Source organism: Tachypleus tridentatus, chromosome 10, assembly GCF_004210375.1.
Source record: "Tachypleus tridentatus isolate NWPU-2018 chromosome 10, ASM421037v1, whole genome shotgun sequence".
Lineage (NCBI taxonomy): Eukaryota > Metazoa > Arthropoda > Merostomata > Xiphosura > Limulidae > Tachypleus > Tachypleus tridentatus.
The window spans coordinates 36,429,826-36,449,998 of record NC_134834.1 but is presented as its reverse complement, the minus strand read 5'-3'; the positions used below and the strand labels follow the sequence as shown (position 1 = coordinate 36,449,998).

The 20,173-nt window shown below is 32.4% G+C and overlaps 1 protein-coding gene across 11 annotated transcripts in view; it reads right to left on the bottom strand.

The window, feature by feature from the left end:
• Positions 1-20,173, bottom strand: part of LOC143229058 (tudor domain-containing protein 1-like) — a 105,792-nt gene that overhangs the window by 26,429 nt on the left and 59,190 nt on the right. For all 11 annotated transcript variants that reach the window (XR_013015630.1, XM_076460778.1, XM_076460779.1 and 8 more), the window contains 5 exons: positions 15,182-15,295; positions 9,395-9,563; positions 6,281-6,413; positions 5,661-5,861; positions 1,573-2,725 (listed from right to left, as the gene is read on the bottom strand). Coding sequence is in view for 10 of the 11 variants with exons in the window: in XM_076460778.1 (XP_076316893.1) it covers positions 1,573-2,725; positions 5,661-5,861; positions 6,281-6,413; positions 9,395-9,563; positions 15,182-15,295 (1,770 nt within the window). In the remaining variant the exon portion in view is untranslated. The remainder of the gene's footprint in view (positions 1-1,572; positions 2,726-5,660; positions 5,862-6,280; positions 6,414-9,394; positions 9,564-15,181; positions 15,296-20,173) is intronic.

The window sequence follows — 20,173 nt, the reverse complement described above, 5'->3', positions numbered from 1 at the left end:
TCAATTAATATAGCATAAAGTCTTAAGTAATAATCCATATTTCAATAGTTTATAAATTTTAAGTTCTTAATTCTCCTGTTCAATATTTTATAAAATCCTGAATTTCCCCTAGCATGTTTCATGTTATTTTTTTAGGCATCTTCTCTGTTTTATCCACCACTCCTCCAGTAACTACAAAATTTATCATACATTGCTCAATATAAAATTGTCATCATTCAGACTAACCATAATTTTTATAGCCTTCAGTCTTGTTTGGTTACAGAGCAATAAGACCTATCTTCGCCATACCCACTTGTCACATCCTTTCACAGGATTTCTTAATAGTTCTAACTCTTAATATTATACGATGAACAACCAACAGAAACTAAGCTATTAATTTATCAAATGAAGCATGTTGTTTTCTGAATGGGAAAGATAATGATTAGCTTGGATAACCTTGTAAAAAGCTTTTGTCATATAGTTAGAAAGCCATAAAAATTGTGATAGTTATGAAAATTTATCTGTTTTTTTGCCCATCACTATCCTATGGTTTTTGGTGCATTATTTAATCACATAAAAATTTAGTGCATTAGTATAAGTGTCATTGACAAAGAGCAAAAAAGACCCAGATAGGTACTTCATTTTTTCTTGTTTTTCATGTTTATTCTTTATTTATTATTATAAAATTCACTAAAATGTAAAATACGTATCTCTTTAATATATTTAACATTAGATTAAGTAAATAATGTTAATATAACAAATATTTCACAAGGCACACATACAAGTAGCTCAGAGTAGCTTGGAGGTAATGTAATTCAATAGCAAAACATGAGCTCCACGTTCCCCAAATGATTAACAATCTATAATGGCATAAATATTAGTAATTAGATAGTTTAAATGACAATAAAACCATGACATTTAAGTATGAACAGATGTATACTATTACAAGTTTAGAGATACTTAGGATAAATAAATAAGTAAACTCAAAAAGAAACTATTTCCACACATTGTGTGTGCATTCCTTAAGATACTATGCAATATTAGCTAGTTTGGGCTTTTTTTTTTCTCCCTGATATAACAAAACTTTCCAGAAAATCAGGTGTCAAAAAATAGTTGTATATGCAAAATTGCACACTAAACATTAATTGTACTATTTGGAAATTATACAAAAATATCAAATTTATTATAACCAGGTCTTTTTTCAGAGTCTTTGTACATAAAAAATGTCATAACTGGAATTTTTTTTTCTTGGACAACCAATAAAGATGAGATTGTGCAAATGATGCCTTGGAAATTTCCTTAGAAGCAAGCCCTGACTCATTATGTTCAAACATACTAATAATGAAATACAATAAAAAAATAAACAACCTATTAAACTTTCCATCAGAACTTGTAAAAAAAACATTGTGCAAAGTTATCCACTTACAAAAAATTGTATTAATACTCTTCTCTACACAAATACCTGACAGCTATGTAATTGAAAAACATTTTTTATTTGATAGACCTGAAAATATTTCTTCTCTCTCTCATCTTAAATTTTTCAATAAATATAATCAATCTGAAATTAAAACTATTTTAATTTACAACACTTACTTCCTGAGAGTTCTCAACATCATTGGCAATTTCAGTGGAATGAAGTAATTCATTCAAGCTTGCTCCTTCAGAATCCAAAAGTTCCACTGTTATTGGTTCAGCTTTAGAATCATTGATTTTCATAATCCACAACTGGCTAGTTAAAACATCCTTCACATCAGCAATCATTATAGTGTCAGGAACATCATCCAATTTCACTTTAATGCAAAAAACTGGGACATTACTAAACTCTTCTGGAAGATCACAGATATCACTTTTAGGTACCTCATCTGAATTGCCATAGTCTAAGAAATGTACAATATATGAAGAATCCTTTCTTTTAGTAATGGATGCTCTATACCACTGCTGATCTTCTTTAAACTTAGCAGAAATCACAACATCCACAGGAGCATTGATACTTCGTAATGAGGTCGAATTGCAGTGTTGGTTAAGTTTAAGCATCATCTCTTGTAAATGTGAAACATCAGAGAACTTTTGAACGTATAAAGAATTTTCAGGATCAATCCACACAATCTGAATTTCAGAGTGATCCCACCCAGACATAGTTTGTTCTTTCACGTTCTCTCGTTTTATCCATTTACTTTTTGAAGATACTACTAGTGTAGGTTTGGCAACAGATGAAGCTGCCATGACTTTGGGTGATACTTTGGTGACTGAAGAATCTTTTGGATTGAAATGCTTCCCAAGATTTTCACAGATTGACTGATTTTTTAAAGAATGATCAATCGGTGGTTCTGAAGAGGAAGTCTCATCCATTGTAACTGAAGAAGTTTGGTCTATCAAAATGTCATAATACCAAGGTTTACCTTCTAAGAAACAAATACAGTTCCCACTCTCATCTGTAAGCTCAAATGTCGCTTTTGCTTTATTAAGAGTTTTAACTGAGGCAGTCAATGCCTGATTGGGAATCCAAAGATTCTTCAGACGTTCGTCCCTAAACGAGTTAGAAGTATTACTAACAGTGCATCTTGCAGCAAAACTGGGATACTTCTTTTGTTCTGGCTTTAAAGGAACAGACTTAATAGTTGTTTCTTCATTGCCATAATCTATATACCTAACAAGCAACATATCATTTTTTACAGATAACACATATGCTCTATACCATACATCATCAGATGGAGACTGTGTTCCAATGATCTCACCAGTTACTGGCCTGAAAAGAAAAAAAACACAACAAATCACAAATAAATTTTGTTAACTTAAACATTTTTTTTTTAAATCAGAAAATACATTTAATTTTACTGCAATGTCCCACATAAAAAAGTTACTGGTTTTCAACATAAAAATTCAGGAGTACTGATGCTTTGTAATGATATTGTATAGCAGTGTTGGTTAAGATTTTGCATCATCACTTATAAATTTGGAACACCACAGAACTTCTGAACATAGAAAGAATTTTCAAGATCAATCCACACAGTCATTAAATACATTATATTCAGTGCAATGTTCTGTTTTGGATTAGCAAAAGTTGGCAGGCTGGGAGGGAAATGTGAAAAGGTGATAATTATCTATTGGAAATACTTTTTTAATTTGGGAAATGCTAACATCCAAACAACAACTCTTCTCACAAAATAGCTAGAATCCTATATTAAACTGGTGAATGACTGCTAAAAAAAATTAAAAAATTATCCCCCTTTATGAAAAGCCTAAAGAGAGACCAGGATGTGTGAAACCAAAAGAAAGAAACATCACAACTTGGTGAAAGACTGCATCACATTTAATTCAGGTATAGTATTTGCTCTTTATGACTGCACTGGCACAAATGTTTCTCATTGTCAAGGAAAATTACAAGTGACATACAAGAATAAAATGAGTTTGGAAATATTTTCCACACAACACTCTTGTAACCAACAAGATGCCCAAAGCAGAATATATGAAAATTAAATAAACCATTCTCACATCACTAAAGCTGCAAGTAGTAACCCTAACTGCTATGTAAATATGCTTAATGTGATTGACTCAGATGGCTTAGAAGATAGTAAAAAAAGTCAAACAGTGTTCAAAGCATGATGATGCATAGGCTATGAGACAAGAGGATGCTACCTCACATCTATTGATTATTTGTTTGTTTGTAGTTAAGCACAAAACTGCATAATGGGCCATCTGTATTTTGTTCACCACGAGTATCGAAACCCAATTCTAGCAGTGCAAGTCCACAGACACTCCATCGTGTGAATGGGGTGGATAAAGTGATGATAGTCAAGGTGATTAATCCAAACCCAGCAAAGGATGTATAAACAGTACAGACAATGAGAAATATTTGTCTCAGTCATTGTGTGATGAGGCAGGAGTGCTGGCAAATATACATTCCAGCTACAGCGAATGGGTTAGCAGAACGTATTATAAAACTAAAAACATAATTTAATGGAAAAAAAAAATGTTGTTTTAGCATAATCTGAAAATGCTGGATGGTTGTTTGGAATTTTTTAGCACAAAGCAACAAGGCTATCTGCATTACACAACCAGTGAAAATCTTAAAAGTTAAATACTATAAAATGTAAATGTAAATTGAGTTAAAAACTAACCACAGCTCAAAACTCAAGTTAAAAAAAACAACAACAAACAAAATAGAATGAAAATGGTCATAACCCACAAACAAACTAAAAATAATCACGTTTGCCATTATCAGGGAAAACCACAAGAAAAAAAAAGCATGCCAAAAAAGATGCTGCTGTTTTGAGTGTCACATTGGCAGATCAATCCCACATAAAAGAAAATGACTAGGTTTAAAAACTACAACCAACAGTAGCCAACTTCCTCCCTTCAATCCTTAAGGAAACCAGATGTCCAAACAACAGTAGTATGTTTAACCTGGAAAAGTTTGTTATAAATTTGCTTATCTTGAATTGACTGGCAACACAGACAAAACTGGACCTTGATTACAGGATCACAGTCCACGTTTTGGACAGACTTGCCTGTGACAACACCAGACTAGTAGGACTTTGTTACAATGTCAGTATGTTCATTTCTGATTTGAAACAGAAGTGTGAAAATTGGGCCAGTCTTTTTCCATATTGACAAGAAAAGAGTGAGATCTTACATTATTGATTCCAGAGCCAAGAGAGAGCTCAGAGTTGACATAAATAGTATAGCATCATTGTAATTCAGAGCAAGAGAAATGGCGTACAACTTCACAGTGAACACAGGACTTGTTGAATATATCCTTAGAGTAACCACCAACCAATAACAAACTATGAGAGAGACAACAGAATCATATGATTCTAAAACAGCCATAAAATCAAGAACAGAAGAGTGGTTCAAAAGATGTTTACTAAAGAAACGTATCTGCCTTCCCTAAATGACTCAAAGAAAGGTCCCAAGTGAGAATGGTAATGAGCCATGATGGCATGGGCTGATCAATGGATTAAGCAACATCATCCAATGACAGACCCAATTCAGTAAGCTGTACCTGGATATGAAGGCTAAAAGGAGGAATGGCAGTCCATCTATTTCAAAAAAGCACAGCCCCCAAGGAAAGAAATTTGCAACCAGCAGAGGTGAAGAGGAAGTTCATGGGACTTAACTGTTTGTTTCTTTGGAATTATTTTGGTAGTTCTGAGACTAGGAACAGTCTTGTTTTTAGAACTGTCCAATAAATAATTATTTTTTTGAAAGGCAAGTTTTCAAACTTGAGTATTTATACAAGACCCAATGAATTTTAATGTATATAGTTTGGAACTGTCTTTAGTGCACCTATAGCATAATCATAATACTACTTTTATATTTCTCCTACAGTTGACCATGATTACACAAGCTTACACTAATGGCAAAAATAATTCATTCATGGCTGCAATGCATTTTTGAATGGTTAGAAATTATACGTAGATTCTAAATGTATCTATCGTATCACAGGTCACATTGTAACAACTCATTACTACATAAGCATCTGCTTAGTTTTATAAAGTGATTAATTCTCCATAACAAATAAATCAAATATCTATTCTTTTGATTAGGTATCTAGACATGTTCAATGAATCACTTTTAAGATTCATAAAAATAGTTGAAGCAACTTGAAAATCACTTTTAATAAAGCATTATAAAGCTCAGAGTATCATAAAATTTAAAGACAACACAGAATAGTAATTTACCTGTAGTTCGAGTCACCTGATGATACAAGATATTCATTTGCAAGTTCCTCTTGCACTTTACAAACAGCTTGAAGAACTTCTTCATCTACAATTCCCACCCACATTTCTTTTTTTTCAATATCTACCACAGTAATAATCAATTGTACAACTTGCCCTAACTTCAATTTTTCTATGACTGTATCATAAGGAACACTAGGTAAGCTGTAATTTGAAAGAAAAACACTAGTGTTAATAGTTACATGGCATAACTGTAATTAGGAGAAAACAGCATTTTAATTAATACAATTTTTACAATTTTTTAAAAAACATTTATACTGTTTTTTTATTCAGACAAAATGCTATTTAACACAAAACAGAAATATCACTCTCGTGATGCTTAAATATTTGTATACATTTCAAACATTAACAGGTTAATGAATAGATTTGTTCTATTCAGAAAAAAGTAAAAACAACAACAAATTAAAGGTATGTTATTAAAAGCACAAGGTATTCTAATTTAAGTATAAGGTTCCTATTCAAGGGTAAGCTCTTTGTGCGATTCATGTACTCTTGTTAACACATGATAAATGTCCACAATCTTAAAGACAAAAATTTACTTTTTTCTTTTTATAACAACATACATTTCAGTAGCTTCTTCAATTTGCTCAGGAATATATGCTTCAACTGTTGATGAATCAAACTTTGGAGGCCCTGTTACACTGTTTTTTCTCATAGCAATTTTTCCCATCAATAACAGGTCTGACACTTTATTCCCTTAAAGAAATATACAAAAAGAAATGTGTAACTTTCACTTTTAAAATACTTGTCATAAACCTAATAATCATGATAACCATAACTCTCTTCCCATATTGTTTTTCATTTATTCATTATACATACTGCAAATATTATTATAACTAGTACAAGTTATTGCCTAAGAGGTCTTTGGTTTAACATCAAAATATTCAGGTAACCAAAAGTAAACAGTATCTACAGTAAAAAAACACCTCTTAACCATGAGAAAAATGATGACCTTTTACTCTTCAGTAAACCTTGTGGGAAAGCTTACTTTTTAAAGTTAACATGCTTAGTAACAGTTTCAAACAAATCCCCCACATGGCATGTTGACCAGTTGTTTTTCAGAATAACATACATTTGTGGTCCATGATATCTCAACAAACTATGGACTAACCCAGATTCTTTGATATGAAGTCTATTCACTTACTTTTACTTAAAATGTGTAAATGACTTAACTGTACATTATGTAACATGGGTGTTCCTTGAACAAAGTTTAATTGTTTTTCTGTTATATTCTAAGTATAACATGTTTCCCAAAAATTTATTTTAAAAGTAACCCTTCTTAACTGATTTGGCATGAAACTACAAATGTCATGGATATTTCTTAAATTATGATCATTAATAATTTTATTCCATTATAAGAATTTAACAATAAATGCTACTTTCCGAAAACAATTTTCAAAAATACTAATACAGCTTTTTTCTATTTATGTAGAGGCTTACTTATATATAATATACATTTTTATAAACAAGAAATTTCTCCTCAGATGGAAAACAAACAGATTCCTTCTGTAAACTGTATAAAAAGACAAAGATATATATTATTTTACATGATTATTCTAAGTAACTGCTTAATTCCACTGCTAATGTTTTAAGTCTCATATTACATTCCTGAATGTGCTTTAGGAATTTCATCCATTTTTTCGTTGGCTTTCCCAATCAGGAACACATGGACAATCCATACTCCTCACTTATGACTAATGAAAGTAAAAATATTGCACATAGTTCATAAAAAATAATTCATGAGGCAATGCAACTTTGAGGAGGCGTAATCTTCCCGATAGCTTTTCCTTGAGTGAATGCAATTTTATTTCATTATTTCTATCTCTGACAGGGTTGGTCAATTTAACTAACTTCATAACCACAATATAAAATTAAGAATTAAATCTATCTCTGCCTTAGTATTATCTATATTATAGCATGTAATTTATAATGAATTCTGCACTTCTTGAATGGGTGGTAAATAAATTGTAAAAAAAAAAAAAAGGATTTATTACCTCCACCACTGAAGATGGGTGGAGGTTATGTTTTTGCCAGCATGTGTGTATTTGTTTGTGAGCAGGATTTAGATAAAAGTAAGTATGTTCTTGGACAACGACCCAACTTAGAAGTGATTAGTTTTATTGAGTGTCAAGGTCACAAAAACCCAAAAATCCCAATCTTTTAATATGTAGACCAAATTTCCACATTATTTTTTCTCTTGAAACTTGGTGAATATACATAGAATATTATTCCTCATTGTTCCGCCAAAAGTGTCCATTGATAATGACATACTTTCATATTTTGTGAGTGCCAAATTCAATCAATGTAATATGGCAGAGGTATGCACTCTAGTGGTAATCTAGTTAACTACATTTTGATGCCAAGTTTATTCGTATACTTTGGTAATAGGGTAGTTTAATTGAACTCTGCATTTAACTTTCACATATGCACTTTGGCCTACCTAATGCAAAAAGGCTAATATATGTTACTGCTTTTTTTGTATCTACAATATACAGTTGTTTGCTTTATAAAACTATCATTCATTATAAAATATAGATCAAAAAAATGAATGTAATTCTCAAAATGTTACATTTAAATGCAAAAATATATAATTTAAACTAAATTTATGTAGAAAATATCTAATTTTAAAAAAATCATACAAAAGAATTAACATTTGGAAAATGTTTTGCACTGAAGTCATATGGGTGTGATAAGTGAATGTGATTCACATAACATTAACTTCTTTGACATAATCTAAAATCTCTATATATAAATAATTGTATTTGGCTCTCATATGTTTAATTATCAAAGATAAAGCATTTATAAGAAATGCGTTCTAATAAACATTGAAAAATATACAAGTCTACTTTCTTCTCTTCAAATATCTATATACTTTATATCATTCATACATGAAATAAGTTTTTACTTCCCCTTAAAGGTTTCTATGTTTAACTATTCAAATTCAAATCAATTTTAACAAGGAAATGCAGGAAAAATGTACTCCCCCCCAAAAACCTTGGTCATTTTTTCAAATATAATCTATGAATTTCACACTGACATTTGCACTGTAGAAGAGTTATGTCTTTCAATTTAGACAAGTTTTCAAAAACATGATCTTAAAATATAGCAGAGGGAAAGACCTTGACAAAAATATATCTTAGCATCTTTTATATACGTGGTTTATTCATGTTTAGCAAATAGCTGACTTATAGTTTACCAAGTCAGAGCAAAATGGAACCTTTCAGAATTCTTTATTTCAATCTATCTGTAATAAATCATTATAAATCCTTCCTACATACTCTGTTCTCAAACTTTTAGTCATTGTAGAAATTAGTTAACTATGTGATAGGATGATGAATTACCATAGAATCTTAAACATTATTTCCTTGCACGATGAGAGTTTCAAACTACACATCACTAAACATACTTCTTAAGATTACAGTTTCAGAAAAACTTTTTTATTCTAAACTAGTCACATGAAACACTATTATTGATGATGCAATGGGAGCCAACATGTTTAACACTTATGATAAAAATTATGCTTGACTTTTCAAATTTTTTTTTTCCACAATAGATACGAAATCAGACATACATTTCAGATACACTTTGAAAAATAAAATACTATTTGTACAAATCAAAATCAAAAGGTTATATACAAATTCTCCAAGCTTACAATTGGGAGTATGCATGTTACCTACCATACTGATCAATCAATTCAATTTCAGATGTACCACTTGGGGTGATCTGAATCAGCTCTATGTTGAAAGAGTTTCCATTTACTAATGTTGCAAAAGTTGTTACAGCATCATCACTCCATGTATCAGCACCATCAACTGATACAATATTTGGCAAAGCACATTTGATAGCCTGAAATGTAATTTAAATAAAACATTATTCTAAACAACTCATTTTTTAAAAGTTCAAATGTGTATGAAACTAAAAATTAAAAAAAGCAAATTTATTTCACATTGAAATTTCAAAGAAAAGTATAAACATAAGCCATGTAAACATTATTAACCAGGAATATACTCCAACAATAAATGTAATATATCAAGTTTAGAGTAAAACTGATATAAGTACTATACTAACAGAACTCCAGTTTCAGAAGATATAGAATATACAAGACTTTATAATTGTAACTTCAAAATTTTTGGTAAATGCCATTAAAAACTTAACAGTATTCAAAAAAGACACAAAACAGATACTGTATATTTTTGGAATCATCAGTTTCATTAAATCAAATAATAATAAAGATTTGAACCACAAGTTTAACAGTACAAGATATAATAGTTTAGCAGAGTTCAACTAATTTTTTCTTTTTAATAAGGTTAAAAAATATACAATCTGACTAAATTTTTTGGGCTGGAAAAATAGGTTCCACTGTACCTGCCTTAAGAGAAAATCATATAATTTGGTTTAGCAATTCTATAACTTTCTTGATTATGAAATATCCAAATTTTAATGTTCAATATTATTTTGAATGAAAAAAAATAAAAACATTTGTGTATGTTTATAAGGAAATTTCATTTCATATACACATAATTTGAACTCTTTTGTACTTTAATAATAGATTTCTTTTGGTTCTTTATTTTGCCAACTGAAGCAGTCAGCTCTTCTAACAATAAATCATAGAAAATTTGAATTTTTTTTCAGTGAACTAGAAACATCTTTTAAAAATGATGTCATCATTACCTTTATCGGGCGAGGTAATATGATTGTTGTCAACAGTATCCTTGTTTGATATAAATTTGTATACAATAAATAGTCTACTTTCAACAAAGTTATTTTGTTTGAATTTTTTAATCTGATAAATTTAACAATTATATTAAGTTAAAGAAAAAGAATTTTGTGAGTTCAAATAGTTTACCATTGCTTAGTATAATCACTAAACTTACCTGATAAGTTGTCATAAATAAAATGCCTGTAGCTGTCAGACATGCATTACTTATCAGAAGAAAATAATTAAAAGTACAAAAGAAACTACAAAACTTCTAGGTCTGTGGCTTATTTGTGTAAGTACTGTAAGCTTTGCATTAGAAGAATCATTTGTTTACCTCTACAAGAATGGCAGGTAACTAATATGCAGACAAAATAAATATTACTCCTACATCTACTTTACACTGAAACTAACACTCTGGTCTCTTTTACCCAATCATTTACAACCATTAATTCTAGCTACTTTCAAAGTTCATTATTTTTTGATGTGAGATCGTAAAAAGTTAGCAAAGAAAGACTATAGTAACAAAGCCACTAAGAAAGAAACACCATGTGTAAATTGATTTGAATCATTACATTTAGGGAATGATAGCTTCTTAGCAAATATAAACATTAATATAATTATAAAATACTGAAAAAAATTATGCTTTACAGATTTATTCAAGATATATAAAACACGCACACACACACACACATAGATGAAATGTGTTTGTTTGCACCCTAATCCCACTAAGCCTTTTAAGCCAATTTCAATCAAAATGTGATCCCTTGGTGCCAAGTGGCTAGAAAGCACAACAGACCTGGTGACATATGGAACTGTACAAAGGATAACCTTCCCCTTCACCTCAAAATGAAAACAGGTACAAAAAATAAGCTTCCATACTAAAATCCAACTTCACCTGCACACATTTCTAATACAACCACCACCATGAACCAACATCCAGTGGAAGGCAGGAAGGAATAAAGCCCAGATGAGATGACATCTCCAGTATAAAACATCATGGCATGGGGTATGATTCTTCCGGTCCATGGTAGGAGGAGGTTACCCTGACATACATATGTTGGAATTCATGTGCTACATATATAACAACAATCAACACCAGATCTGCCAAGACCAAACATCCACCAGAGTACAAAGCGGGACCACAAACCTGGGGTATATCTCCAGTCCAAACCTAGTAACAATGGGCATTTTTCAGCCAGTCTGCAGTAGGAGGAAAGATACCAGCCAGATCACATGTGAGGATTTAATAAGCTGGACTACCTCCAAACAACACCAGACAATCCCCCTCTCCTTGGGAACCACACACAGAAGATGGTAGGCAGGTGAAGCATGTCAGTCTGAGGTGCAAACAGCAATGTACATATATGTAGTCATGACATAGCAAAACCTGAGAGTATCTAAAACTGTACATGTGGTCCATAACAGCTAGAGCATTATTCCATCAACATATGACTCACCAGAAATGCACATTCATAAAACGAAAGGATGAATGCCACAGTGGGAAAAAGCAATCTTTCAAATGTATTTATAAATTAATATAGCATAGTGCTATAACTAAAACTTAGCAATATTTGTAATTTTACATCATGTCCATGGTAGGAAAAGCTATATGCCATCAACACATACAGAATGCCACTGCCCTACTCAACTGACTAAGTATGATACATCATTCTAGGAGGACAAGCCTCCATTGTGCACCACTCCAATAGCAAGAAACTGACATGTGGTAAAGATTCCCTTATCTACTAGAAGATAGAAGGAAAAAATGTATTACTGGAGACAGTGCAACAAGTGATCAAGATACACTATTTTCAAAAGCAAAGTTACCACAATGATAGAGCCAATCAACTAACACATAATGACACCTGGAATCGTATGTCAGATTCATGCTAGGAAAAGTCTCAATGCAATGGAGAATTAGAGATGGAAGCAATCCCTGTCCGTTTTACTTGTGTTTCCATAACTGTATGGTCTAGGACAGTGGCAGATGTAAGATTGTGTGGACCCAGAGGCTAATAATTTTTATGGGTCCTACATCCTATGCAATTTTACATAGAATAAAATTATCAATGGGCCCGAATTATAACCACAAGCCTTGAGGCTGAACCCCTATCCTCTACCTAAATACACCACTGGTCTGGTACAAACAAATTTGTGAAGTAAAATACAACTAGAGAGAACTACTAGTGGTCCTAAGGAATGCCCCATCTCTACGATGTATTTAACCTACTCCTGCAACATAAAAGTGTTGGCATACAAAGATGGATGTATATATTAAAAACTGAAGATGTGATTACTTTATTGCATACTGACCTAGTTTTGCTCCAGCTCAAAACACTAAATAAAAGATACAGTTGACTTCTTATTCATAATTTCAGCCTATCAGAAATAAATGTCTTTCATCTTGAGTGTAAAGCTCTTTTAGCTATGTAAAACATTAAAATGTATTAAAATGTACTCAGCCTTACCAAATTTAAAAAACTTAAATTTTTTTTTAGCATACAGAATTTTTAGAGTCCATATAGTACCATCACTGTTAAGGCAGGACTCAATCTTAATGAGCATCCAAAATTACTAAAAAACATTTATGGTCAACCAACTTAAACTTCCACATTATCCAACAGCTAACTAGCACCCTGGAACAGACCATAACTTAAAACAATCTCACTTATCCATACTCACACTACAAATGCAATGTTAACTCCAATCCTTGACCAAAATCATTAGTAAATTCCCTAACTACAAACTTGAAAACTTGAGCCTTCAAAACAAATATCTTTTGGTTCTTCTTGTTGTTGCTGTTCAAAAAATACTGTACTTTGTAAAAGAAAAAGGTTAATACAATACACACAAAGGAGTCATAAAAGTAGAAAAAGTTAGCTTTTGTGGTTAGCACACGTTTCTCTCTCTCAACTTTATTTTATTTTTTTTATAACTTACAGCTTTAACAGTAATAAAATTTTGTTTACAGTACAAGCATGACATTTTGATTACTAGTGTAATCATTCTCAAGTGCACAAGTTTTAATGGGAAATAATGTTTAGTACTTAAAACAGCATTCAAACACTGAAAAAAAATATTGTGATATATATGTACTTCATCAATACAGTAAACTAAAAAAAACAAAAAAACACTTGTTACATATTGCATTATGCAATATTTGTATCCATGAATATGGGCAGGCAGAATGTGACAAAAAACAAAAGCTAATAACACAAATATTTAGTAATATTAGTTTCTAGTATATGTGCTTATGACAATAAAACTAACATGGCTGTCTTGACTTCCTATCAATAAACCTTCAGTAAGAGCTAAAACAGTAAAATGTACAAAGTCAAACTCAGAATTGTCATTGTTAATTATCACAGCAAAAATACTAACCCACCATTCAATTATCCATGTACAGGCCTAAGGCTAACATTTCACAGGCATGACAAATTGAGTTTAGAAAATATGGAAGGCCTAACTACTATGAAAAAAGATGGAAAATACATGCACTAAAGAGAATATAATTATGATAACTGCAAATGCCCAGGCATTACGTATGTATTACAGTACTGTACAAAATGTGAGGAGTTCTTATGCAAGTCTAGTCTTACTGCAAAAGTAAAACACTAGTGGGCAGGCCAAGTTAGTTAGAATGAAAACACTGAACATGATTGGCCAATATCATTGTTTTATTTAGAAGTTTTACAGGTTAATGACTATTTGTTTCCTTGACACATTAGCTCCCACACAACCCATCAGTAGGTCATGATAGTCTTCCGGTAAAACCCACATGACCAACAAGTGAGTTGTGCTCTATTTTCTTTTTAAAGAGCCACTTACTGGCTGGGACACAATAGCTACATATACACTCTTCCTAAAAAAAATAATTGTTAAATGACTAGTGGGAACCTGGAAAGTATCAGAAATACAGGCTTGGAAGCCAGCATGTTAAGATACTATGTAACATTAGCATGATTTGGGTTTACTTTCTCCAACATAATGAAACTTCCCAGGAAATAAAGTATCAAAAATTAGTTGAATAAGGATAGAAAATTATAAACTAAATATTCATCGTACTTTTTGGAAATAAACAGGATACAGAAAGACAAAATTTCTTACAATTGTGTCTCTTTCAATCTCTTTACATCAATAATGTCATAACTGGATCATTTCTAAGGGTATATGTTTTTTAAACACAAAAAATACAGCATTCAGATAATCTCAGATACAAACCGGGTTTTAAGTTTTTAGGACAATTTGTACTTTCTTTAAATTTGAGCCTTGTTTAAGTCAATAAAATTGCATTTGGAATAACAATTCACAATGAGAAAATAATTATAAATACCTATTTTTCAATACTACGTTTAGCTTTATTATATTGGAGATGAACTTCTTAAAGTATAAGTTTCAAGAAATATCTAAGGGAAAATTATGTAAATAAGTGGTATTTACATTCTTTGTTCAGTCAGTTGTTTTCTTTTAAAATACATTCAATGACATGTGTATAGTGTTTTTAGTTGTCTGCTACTCATAAAATGAACCAATATTTGTACAGGATTTTACAAACATATACCATTTATTTGACTAACACGTTCTTCTGAATTATTTATCACATAGGTTTTTAAGATACTAAAAGTAAACGAGGTTTAATTTATTATTTGATTCAGCATTTATCAGTGAATTGTACTTGTGATAATAAGTTTTCATAATCTACCAGTGAAGAAACTCAGAATACCTAATATAACCTTAGTTCTTAAAATTAGTGAGTCACACTTACTTGGGCAGGTAACTTGGCTAATGCCGCAGGAAGAGGTTTTAAGTCATTTTTGCAACAATAATCTGTATTACCATAATCGATGAAATACACAGAATAAATACCTTTATTCAAAACCTGTAAACAAAGATAGAAACAGTTTATTTAAGCAATAAGATAAATAAAATAATTCAATAATAAAGTGTAAGACAAATATAATACTACAACAACAATGGAAAGAGGGCATTATTTCAGTAATAAACAGCACAAAGAAGCTGGAATATTTCAACGATAAACAAAATGAAGTATGTGAGAATGTTTCTGAACTAAAAACGGAGAGGAACTGTTAAAAACGGAGAAAGAAAGGTTGATACAAAAAAAAACATTTAACAAGTTTGGAAAAACAAGTCTACATGTTCTATATTGCTGATATGTATCATTAATTTTTTGCTGTTGATGAGTGTTTTTTATTCTTGTTTATTAAAAAAAACTGAAGAATATCATGGTTAGCCACTGGGACCGTGCAGGGAATTATGTAGATTCTTCAGTTTTTTACCCTCACTAAAGTACTGTGCATCATGTCACTTGTCAATGGAAACAGTCAGTTTGAAAAATAAATCCACCAGCCTTCACGTTATTTCATCATTGTAGTAGTTTCATATTTTGTAGGTACAATAAAGAATATAAAATATGACTTGAGTTTTTGAATTGCTTCCAGGACTTCTAAGATAGCATCACCTATTAAATGAGCTTCACATGACTCTACAGAAGACATTTTGCAAAAAATATTTGCTGATGAGGACTCTTGAATCCAATCAATTTAGTTGATAATTCAGAACTTGAAGATGTAGAGGATTCCTAGGAATATAGTATAAATAGCAAAAAAAACAGAAGTGACTGGAATGTAGCAATGAATCAAGTGATGCAGACAGAGTTGACATAAATGTACATGCCAGTTCACATAGGCCCAATATTGGCAGTAATAATGGTGCTACAGCTAGTCCTGCTCCAACACCTATCTGTGGCTAGTCACCCCAGAATAAACACGGAAAAAGAAATGAAAATCAGGAGAGATACTGGACTTGTAGACAGACCTCCACATGTACATCAGTTCACTGGTACACATTCCAGATGAAAACATACAGTAATACAGATAACTACCTTCAATGGTTCAAACTATTAATTATTGATGAATTAATACACAAAGCTGTCAGAGGGACAAATCTTTATGCTGCTGAGTTTTTCCTGGAACAACAATATTTAAAATGATGTTTCCATGTCAAACAATGAAAGGATATGATTTCTCATAAATTTTGGCTCTTTTTGATCATTATCTTTTCCACTGAGATGGTAAAAAAAAAAAAAAAAAGCTAACCCCTTTTTACCCTCAGACTATGGCAAGGGATAAAATTCTTATTAATACCATAGTTTCTCCATTTCAATTGCAATAATACACATCCACAAATTGTCAAGAATTATTATAAGGTTAATCTGACTTAGAATTACATTGTAAAAAAGTTCAAAACTTATACCCGACAGGAAAAACTGTTCCTATATGAATGAATGCTCAAATGATAAGGTCATATAATATTGCATGTTTAAAATCTACAAAAACTTGTCAAATATATGATTAAGGGTAGATTTTGTTGAGACTCTACTGGTGAATATGTTTGCTAATATGATCTTTACAGCTGACAAAATGCTACACCAAATCTTTGGTGACCTCCCAGAATACCTGTATGGGTTTGGCTATGACCCATACAAGGAAATTTATAACAGTATAAACCCATCCAAATTTTTGCTTACAGGTGATCAAAAGATCCATGCATATGGGAATTTGAAATTAAACTGGAGTGTCCCTCGTGATCTGAAACAGAAAACAGACAGACTGTATAAGAGAAGGTGTTTTTCATCACAAGGAAATATTAACGTATAAAGACACACAGTCAGTAAAAAATTATCTCCATACTTCATGAATCCAGGATGGTTGGTTGGTTGATTTAGTGTTTTATGGCACAAAGCAGCTAGGCTATCTGCGCTAAATGTCCGGTAAAAAGTTAAAGATTAAAATTCATAAAAGGAAATTACATCTAGTCTCCAACACCAAGAGAAAAACTACAGTAATTTAAGTTGTAAAGGACTTTCTCTAGCATAACTGTAATAATCATAACTTGCCAGGAAGACAAACAGGTAAGTACAAAAACCAACATTATTCACCTGAAGCTGGCCTTTCCAGTCCTGGTTTTGAGATATTTAATGTTACAGCCAGTTTCTAATTTCAAATCAAACTAGATGAACTGTGATTTTTAAAAGGAAGTCACATTAAAAAGATGTAATGTATAAATTAAAACACTTAAATGGCATTAAAATGATTAATGGCCTTTAAAAACTAACAACATTAACAAGGTGGACAGTGTCACCATCACCAATAACACTGTCTAATGTTATGGACAAACCTTAGGACAGAACATGCTTAAAATGGTGCCGTCATTGTGAATCGTAATGATGACAAGAAAGTAAAATGTGGCTTAGTCCCTGTATGGGGCAGGCACAGCTGTGATAGTGCCAGAGCAGATAGACTTAGCTGCAGTGTCAGCGAGCTCATACCCAAGAATACCAATGTGACACAGTATCTAGAAAACCTGGATAGAAGTAGATGTTACAGAGAAATGGGTCAGTCAGTTTTGAATATTAGTGAGAACAGGGTGTAAACCAACATGTACAATTCCAGGGCCAGTAGAGAACTAAGCAAGTCAGTATAAATCATGCAGTTTGAGTACTGCTTAGCTTCTATGTGATCCAGGGCAAGAGAAATAGCATGCAATTCAGCAGTGAACACAGAAGCTGCAGAGGAGATTCTGCATGCAACCACCAAACCACAATAAACCATTGCTGAGCCCACACAGTCACCTGATTTCAAACCATCCGTATAAATAGGAATGGAAGGATGGTTCGAAAGATGTTTAGCAAATAGCAGACAGTATTTTCAATCAGGAGTGTCTACTTTTCTCAGATAACTTAAAGATAGGTCACAACTGAGGACTGTAAGAAGCCATGGTGGGATGGGCTGACCAGTGGACTGCTGCAATGTTATCCAAGGACAAACCCAATTCATTTAACTGTGACTGGATACGAAGGCCAAAAGGAGCAATGACAGACTGTCTGGTCTGAAAAAGCATGGCCCATCGAGGAAGGAAAACACAATTCCCCATGGAATGCTTTGGTAAGGAATGAAGTTTCGAAGCATACAGTAAAGATAGTTGCAAATAGCAGAGGTGCAAAGAAGGTTCATGAGACTATGCATAAGCTCTGAACTGGGGAAGTGCAGAAAGCCCCAGTGAAGAGCCTAAGTCCTTAATGATGAATAGGCTCTAGCATCTTTAAGGCCAATAGTCTGGCAGAGCCATAGACCAGTGATCCATAGTTGAGTTTCAATCAAATAAGAGCACGATATATCTTTAGCATAGAATTTCGATCCACTCCCCAAGTGGTGGAAGAGAGGACACACAGGATGTTCAGTGCTCTTGTACATTTGACCTATAGCTGCTTGATGTGTGGTATAAAGGTCAGCTTATGATCAAAGATAAGCCCCAAGAACTTTGTCTCAGAGACCACAGGCAGCACAACTGCACCGATACAGAGTTCAGGATCAGGGTGAATACCCCGTTGGCTGCAAAAGTGCATGCAAAAGGTTTTAGAGAGAGATAAGGTAAGGCTGTTTGCTGTGGTCCACTTGAGTAAACAATTGAGGGCAGTCTGTAGCTGCCACTCAATATACCTCATGTGCAATGACTGACATGAGATGTGAAAGTCATCAACATAGAGCCCGTTTGCAACAGTGAGAGGGAGTTGTCTAGTGATGGCATTAATTTTTATACTGAAAAGTGTGCACAGCCTAAGGGACTCCAAATTCCTGTAGAAAAGAACGGGAAAGTGTCGAACCCACATGAACTCATAATCTCCTGTCCATTACAAAATTTTTAATAAAAATTGGCAAATGGAGATCTTGCAAAATTCCATACCTCCATGTTGTATCATAAGCCTTCTAAATGTCAAAGAAGAATCCAGGATGGAGTCTGGTAAGAATGACATAAGCAATTAGCCCAACCACAAACCAGTCTGTGTTCTTGATTACAACAGTCACATGTCTGGCATTGACATACTTGATCAAATAGCAAAATACTATCCTTGTACATGAAAACAGCCAAGTGGAAAAAAAAATTTGTTCTGTGTATGTTTGAATTTTTCATGGTCAACTTGCACATCTTGTACAAGCAAAGAAATTCAGAGAAAAACTCTGTGTTCAATTTTTGAATGGAGGTGATTGATGACATTCTGGCAAAAGCTACCCCCTCCCCCATCTTCTTGTGATAACAAACAGGAAGCACCCCAAGCTGCATCATGTCCTCAAACACCAAAGAGTTATCCTATCACATGTCTAACTGGTGGACTTAAAGAATATTAGTTGCTGGCCATGCCACCCAACAAATAAAAAAAATACCCTAACAAGCAATGCAAAGTTTGCAAATCAAATAACTGTTCAGAAACAAGATTTTATCATAAGAAATAAAAGTTCTACTCCATCAAGGGGAATGCTACAAAATCACCTTATTTCTGAACAAGTAAGGCATTCCTACATATGTATATGAATATTCATCACTGCAATTTTCCCAATGTACACAAACAATATTTTCAAAACTTATATGCAGATTCAGTTGATGTACACTTTGCCTGGTTTTTCATTAAACGGATTTTTTTTTATCATATTTAGTGATTGATAACTTAAATTTTTTCCAGACAATAATGTAATATATACATTTTGTAACTACATAAAATTTTTCCAGACAATAATGTAATACCGGGTGTTCGGAAAGTTACTGTGCACTTGTATATTTATTAACAGACGTTTCAATATAGAATACAGGAGGTAAATATGAATGACAATTATAAACAATTTTGAAAGTGACCCCCCATTGGCATCAATACAGGCCTGAATCCTTCTTATTTTGTTTCTAA